The sequence below is a fragment of the Eleutherodactylus coqui genome, chromosome 13 (genome assembly GCF_035609145.1).
Source record: "Eleutherodactylus coqui strain aEleCoq1 chromosome 13, aEleCoq1.hap1, whole genome shotgun sequence".
NCBI lineage: Eukaryota > Metazoa > Chordata > Amphibia > Anura > Eleutherodactylidae > Eleutherodactylus > Eleutherodactylus coqui.
Genome location: NC_089849.1, coordinates 3,484,229 through 3,490,894, shown reverse-complemented (window position 1 = coordinate 3,490,894; position 6,666 = coordinate 3,484,229). Strand labels below are relative to the sequence as shown.

The following is a 6,666-nucleotide window of genomic DNA, read 5'->3' as shown; positions in this document are numbered from 1 at the left end:
GTGACTGCGCCGGTTTCTGCTTGAATTTCTATAACCTTCCCAAGCATTGTGCGATCAGCGCACCCTCAGCCTGCCGCGTGCGAACAGCGCCGTAAACAAGACGCAAGAAGGCGGAGCTTCACTGAGATAACTGGATCAGGGCTGATAACTGCAGACAATCGCTCAGCACCTGTCCCATCTGCAGCCTCCACAAAGAAGTTACCGACAGTCTGAGATCAGCCCCCCCCCAGATAGTCTGCAGCCCCTGATCTCTCGCTGGCGAGCGCCCGCTCTACCGAACAGATGGGGGCGCCGTTCTCTCGGGGTCATAAAGTCACCAAGAGAGAAGGGACACCGCTTGTGATACGGGGGTCTCCAACCAGAGTGGGGGTCCGGGAAGGAAGAATGCCACATTGTAACGCAGAAGACCTCAGTAACTGCCCCCCCCACTACTGCGCCATTTTCAGCAGCTCTGCTTGCTGTCAGGGACTTGCTTACATGCAGAACATCTTAGGCTGTATTTACACGGCCGGCGAGGAGCAGCGCGGTTTCCTGCGATGCGGCGGCACAGCTGATCACGCCATCTTCACGTGCGCTTTGTTTTTCAATAGGAAAACTTAAAACTGCATCGCACTCGCAGGAAATGCGCCGCATGAGAGCGCAATGCGACAAAGCGCCCGGAAATAACGCGTTCTCACAGAATAGAGCAGCCTGTCTTTTCCCCGTCTTGCGGCCGAGAGGAATGTCGCACGTGTAAAACAGACGCACTGAAAGCAACGGCCTGACGACCAGCTGACACAATGTAACGCCCAGCAGCTGTCCGCCAGTTGCCCATCACTGACAGCAAGCAGAGGTCTTGCCAAACCCCACAGATCACCACAAGGGGCTCAAGTACAAGAAATCCTTTTATTCCACATTTAATGCTGAATCTAGAAGCCCTGAGTGAGTCCGATCTCCGGAGAGTCTCTTGCAGCAGGTTGCATCACCCCGGCAGGGGGGCAGAGTCCGTGTAGGGGCCCCGCAAGGGGGGCACAGAGTCCGTGTAGGGGCCCCGCAAGGGGGGCACAGAGTCCGTGTAGGGGCCCCGCAAGGGGGGCACAGAGTCCGTGTAGGGGCCCCGCAAGGGGGGCACAGAGTCCGTGTAGGGGCCCCGCAAGGGGGTGCACAGAGTCCGTGTGGGGGCCCCGCAAGGGGGTGCACAGAGTCCGTGTGGGGGCCCCGCAAGGGGGTGCACAGAGTCCGTGTAGGGGCCCCGCAAGGGGGGCACAGAGTCCGTGTAGGGGCCCCGCAAGGGGGGCACAGAGTCCGTGTAGGGGCCCCGCAAGGGGGTGCACAGAGTCCGTGTAGGGGCCCCCGAAGGCGGGGCACAGAGTCCGTGTAGGGGCCCCCGAAGGCGGGGCACAGAGTCCGTGTAGGGGCCCCCGAAGGCGGGGCATAGAGTCCGTGTAGGGGCCCCCGAAGGCGGGGCATAGAGTCCGTGTAGGGGCCCCCGAAGGCGGGGCATAGAGTCCGTGTAGGGGCCCCCGAAGGCGGGGCATAGAGTCCGTGTAGGGGCCCCCGAAGGCGGGGCATAGAGTCCGTGTAGGGGCCCCCGCAGTGGAGTCACCCAGTCCGTGTAGTCCGTGCAGGGGCCCCGCGGCTCTAGCACCTCCCGGTGGCCTCGGGAGGCAGCTGCTTGAAGAGGTTGCGCAGGGTCCCGAGCTCCCGGCTCAGCTGCTCCACCCGCTTCTGCAGCCGCTCGTTCTCGGCCGTCAGCTCCAGCACCTTGTGCTGCGTCTCCAGGTTGCGGATCTTCGCCTTGTCGCGGCTCTTGCGCACGGCGATGTTGTTGCGCTCCCGGCGCTGCTTGTACTCGTCGCTGTGCTTGTCCAGCGCCTTCTTGTGCTTGGCGCTGTGGCCGCGGGGCGCGGGGCTCGGGGTGCCCGGGGGGCTGCCGGACGAGGCGCTGCTCAGGTTGCCGCTGCTGCCGGAGGGGGCGCTGTGGAAGGGCAGGAAGGAACGCATGGGGGGCTCGTCCTTGGCCGGGGGGTCCCGGTAGGCGTCCAGCGGGTGCAGCTCGCTCTTGGGCTCGGCCGGGTAGCGGTAGTGGCTGGCCCCCAGCTCGCACAGCAGCTCCCCGCACTCCGCCTCCAGGTACGGGCTGAAGTCTATGGGCCGCTCCGGCAGGGGCCCCCGGCGCTGCGCTTTGGCCCCCGGGCTCTCGTCGTAGTAGTAGTTGGCCGCTTCCATGGCTCTAATAGCCGCACATCCTGGAGGCTCCCGGGGCGGCAGCAGGCGGTGCATCGGGCGGACTGGCGGCGGCGATCTGAAGCTGCGGCCGCCCAGAGCCGCCTTTATACCCTCCGGATTGTAGCGACCTGCCGCCATGGCAACCGTGACGTCACCCCGGAAGTGTCACTGTGACAGCTGGAGAGGAGGAAACAAAGTAACGAAATCACGCCCGTCACACTACAACCCCCAGCATAAGGCTCCGGCACTACAGCGCCCAGCGGGCCCAGGCACTACAGCGCCCAGCGGGCTCCGGCACTACAGCGCCCAGCATACAGGGACACTACAACCCCCAGCATACAGGCTCCGGCACTACAGCGCCCAGCGGGCTCCGGCACTACAGCGCCCAGCGGGCTCCGGCACTACAGCGCCCAGCATACAGGGACACTACAACCCCCAGCATACAGGCTCCGGCACTACAGCGCCCAGCGGGCCCAGGCACTACAGCGCCCAGCGGGCTCCGGCACTACAGCGCCCAGCGGGCTCTGGCACTACAGCGCCCAGCATACAGGGACACTACAACCCCCAGCGGATGTCACTAGCACTTCCAGCGCTGTATTTCTGCCCAGGCCTTTGCAGAAAGGTCTCTTTCCTCCCTTCCTCCCACTTGGGTGTTACAGATCTCCCCTTCGTCGCCACTACCGATCCTAGTGGGGTCTTCTTCCCAGGTTTAACCCAAAGCATATAGAACATGGCGGACAGGTGGAGTCCATACAAACTACATTACCACTGATGCCCACTAGGAAGTGCAAGGACACAATTGCACAGTGGGGGTTTACATGGGACTGCAGCTGTATTCTCCTACTACATGTAAAATGTTACATTGCCAATTCAGCTCTGCTACATCACAAGTTGCCTATTTGTGTTTTCACTACACAGTTATAAGATTACGTGAGCATTGCCGCCACCTGGTGGACAGCTGTAAGCACTGCATGGTCCGGGCCTCAAGTGGAAACCGTTTGTTTCTATATGGTGTGAGCGCCACGGATCCTGTGAGATTTTAGAAATCCCATCCACGTGGAGCCCGGCGACAAGCGCTGCCGATTTAAATGGAAAGGGGCATCAGAAAACAAGCCATTGGCAGGGGTATTGCTAGAGTCTTTAAAGATCAGCAGCACAAGACTTGGGACATATGTTGCACCCCCCCCCCCCCCCCCCCACACACACAAAAAGGTTACATACATGTACAGTTACCATAACATTGTCATCACTATACCGGAAGCAAATATTACCCTCGTACAGTAATTACATATTATATACATGCCGCCACTAAATAAACCCACTAGAGAAAGACCAATGTTACCACTATACAAAGTCCAAGTACCACCGCCAAACCATGCTATTACTCCACAGTCACTGACTAACATTACCATAGTACTCTGATTTTTATTCAGTAGCAGTAATGACCACTTGTCCGTGAGTGACTGAGTTACATGCTCTGCCCTTGATCACATGATCGTGACATCATCACAGGTCCTTCATCTTGTGAGTTACATGCTCCTCCCCTGATCACATGACGGTGGCATCATCACAGGTCCTTCAGTGAGTTACATGTGATGATGTTATTGACTATATTAGAAGTGGCACATTGCGCCACCAGAAGCACTGGTACTATAAATAATACTAACTAGTCACTGTAGGAAGACCAACATTACTCCATACAGTGACCAAATAGTGGCACATCCTGTCCTACACAGGCACTCTACAGACCACAGAAGTCGTTCATTTTTCTGTCTTGTCTATCCAGCCCAGACCTCCATGACTACTTCCTCCAGCCACAATTCCTTTCTGCAAAGTTTGCAACACAGACATCTTTAGCTCCTCACTTTTCCAGCACCCCAAACACCTTTACCAACCTCCATAAACCCTTCACGCTGCTGCTGCCCCCAATCCTGTGCCTGTTACCAGCAGCGGATTGGCAATGTACTGTATGGGGAAATTTCCTGGAGAGCCAAATGCAGCGGTTCATTATAAACAGTACAAGCACCCGGAGTATAATGAATGGCAGCGACCAATAATGACCAAGTCAAACACACCACTCCTATCACATTGTGGTCAGAGAGGGAGGCGGAGTCTATTGAGCAAGTGTAAAGTCTGGTTGGCTCAGCCCCTGGTCTGCTGTTCCGAGTAGTCACACCTCCAGGCTGTGCTGCCAAGATGGAGGTGTGAGGACAGTCTTAGCTCCACCCCCTCCTCTGAGCACCAGCCCGGCCTCTGTGGACCGCCACCATGTGGCAGTTAAAGACAGCAGGAGGATTTGGACTTCATCAAGTCAGTCTAGCGCTGCCAGACTGGAACAACCCATAAAGTACAGCAGAGCACAGAGCTGCCCGTTCCAGAAGCTGTGCCTGCACTGCACTTTATACTGGCCATATATATATCATATCCAGTACTGCACCTCAGCCACATATACTGGATACGTGGGTAGGTCACTATATACACTCACTGTCCGTAACATCCCTTCCCTAGGAGTATATAAACAAAAATGCAAAAGCCCTCGCTGAATGACTCGCCACTAATTCTCTCACTTCCCGATGTCGTACACACGTGAAATTTGGCACGACCAATTTTTTAGGTCATAAATAGAAAAAGTGAAGGGGTCACAACTCGATTATTCAATACTAAGCATGAAAAAACGTGATATGCGAGATAGTTCTTTTCTCAGAAACCATAAAGCCTAGGGAAATGATTTTTTGCACATGCACTACCTTCAGCTCGGGGAGGCGTACTGAGTAGCCTTCTTGAGAAATTCATTTTGTCCAACTGCGATAATTCACGATCAAAACGCAAATCTTGAATTATATAAATGGGGAAAGTAAAGGGTGTGGGAGGGGGGTGTCACAATTTAATTATCTACCCCACCTCTGTGTATATACCGAGGAGAATCTACCTCCCCTCTATGTGTATATACTGAGGAGAATCTACCTCACCTCTATGTGTATATACTGAGGAGAATCTACCTCACCTCTATGTGTATATACCGAGGAGAATCTACCTCACCTCTATGTGTATATACCGAGGAGAATCTACCTCACCTCTATGTGTATATACCGAGGAGAATCTACCTCACCTCTATGTGTATATACCGAGGAGAATCTACCTCACCTCTATGTGTATATACCGAGGAGAATCTACCTCACCTCTATGTGTATATACTGAGGAGAATCTACCTCACCTCTATGTGTATATACTGAGGAGAATCTACCTCACCTCTATGTGTATATACTGAGGAGAATCTACCTCACCTCTATGTGTATATACTGAGGAGAATCTACCTCACCTCTATGTGTATATACCGAGGAGAATCTCACCTCTATGTGTATATACCGAGGAGAATCTACCTCACCTCTATGCGTATATAGTGAGGAGAATCCACCTCCCCTCTATGCCTATATACTGAGGAGAATCTACCGCACCTCTATGTGTATATACTGAGGAGAATCTACCTCACCTCTATGTTTATATACTGAGAAGAATCTACAGCACCTTTATGTGTATATACTGAGGAGAATCTACCTCACCTCTATGTGTGTATATACTGAGGAGAATCTACCTCACCTCTATGTGTATATACTAAGGAGAATCTACCTCACCTCTATGTGTATATACTGAGGAGAATCTACCTCACCTCTATTTGTATATACTGAGGAGAATCTACCTCAGCTCTATGTGTATAGACTGAGGAGAATCTACCTCACCTCTGTGTATATACTGAGGAGAATCTACCTCACCTCTATGTGTATATACTGAGGAGAATCTACCTCACCTCTATGTGTATATATTGAGGAGAATCTACCTCACCTCTGTGTGTATATACTGAAAAGACTCTACCTCCCCTCTATGTGTATAGACTGCTGTTGGCAAATTTGATCAGTTTCCCACAATTCCCTCCTCCAGATCATTTGTAACAATGTTGACCAACACTGGGCCTAGGACAGGGCCTTGTGGTCCCCACTTGATACATTCTTCCACTTGGATGTGCAGCCATTTATGACCACTCTTTGAGTACGATCACTGAGCCAGTTGTGAATCCACCTCACAGTTGCCTTGTCAATCCCAGATTTGGTCATTTTTCAATACATTTGATAGGACATTCTTTGTCAAATGCTTTACTAAAGTCAAGATATACTATATCCACCGCATTTCCCTGATCAACCCAGTCGGTGATTTGGTCATAGAAGGACATTAGATGAGTCTGGCATGCCTTCTTTGTTACAAACCCATGCTGGCTCTGGTTAATTACTCCATTCTCATCCAAGTACTTGCATACATGCTGTTTAATAATTTGTTCAAAGATCTTTCCTGGTATAGAAGTCAGGCTCACAGGCCTGTAGTTTCCTGGGTCCACCTTCTTCCCTTTTTTTGAAGATAGGGACATTTGCCCTTTTCCAATCTTCTGGGACTTCTCCTGTTGTCCAG

General features: G+C 53.1%; 1 protein-coding gene across 1 annotated transcript; it reads right to left on the bottom strand.

Annotated features, from left to right (window-relative positions):
• Positions 1–871: 871 nt before the first annotated feature.
• On the bottom strand, positions 872–2,380 carry CEBPB (CCAAT enhancer binding protein beta). The gene has a single exon (XM_066586600.1). It carries the CDS (start codon positions 2,344–2,346, stop codon positions 1,621–1,623), a length of 726 nt encoding a protein of 241 aa, XP_066442697.1. The 5' UTR covers positions 2,347–2,380; the 3' UTR covers positions 872–1,620.
• Between the last annotated feature and the right edge of the window lie 4,286 nt (positions 2,381–6,666).

Excerpts from the sequence above, each read along its gene's own strand:
- CEBPB (XM_066586600.1), bottom strand. The coding sequence starts at position 2,346 with ATGGCGGCAGGTCGCTACAATCCGGAGGGTATAAAGGCGGCTCTGGGC.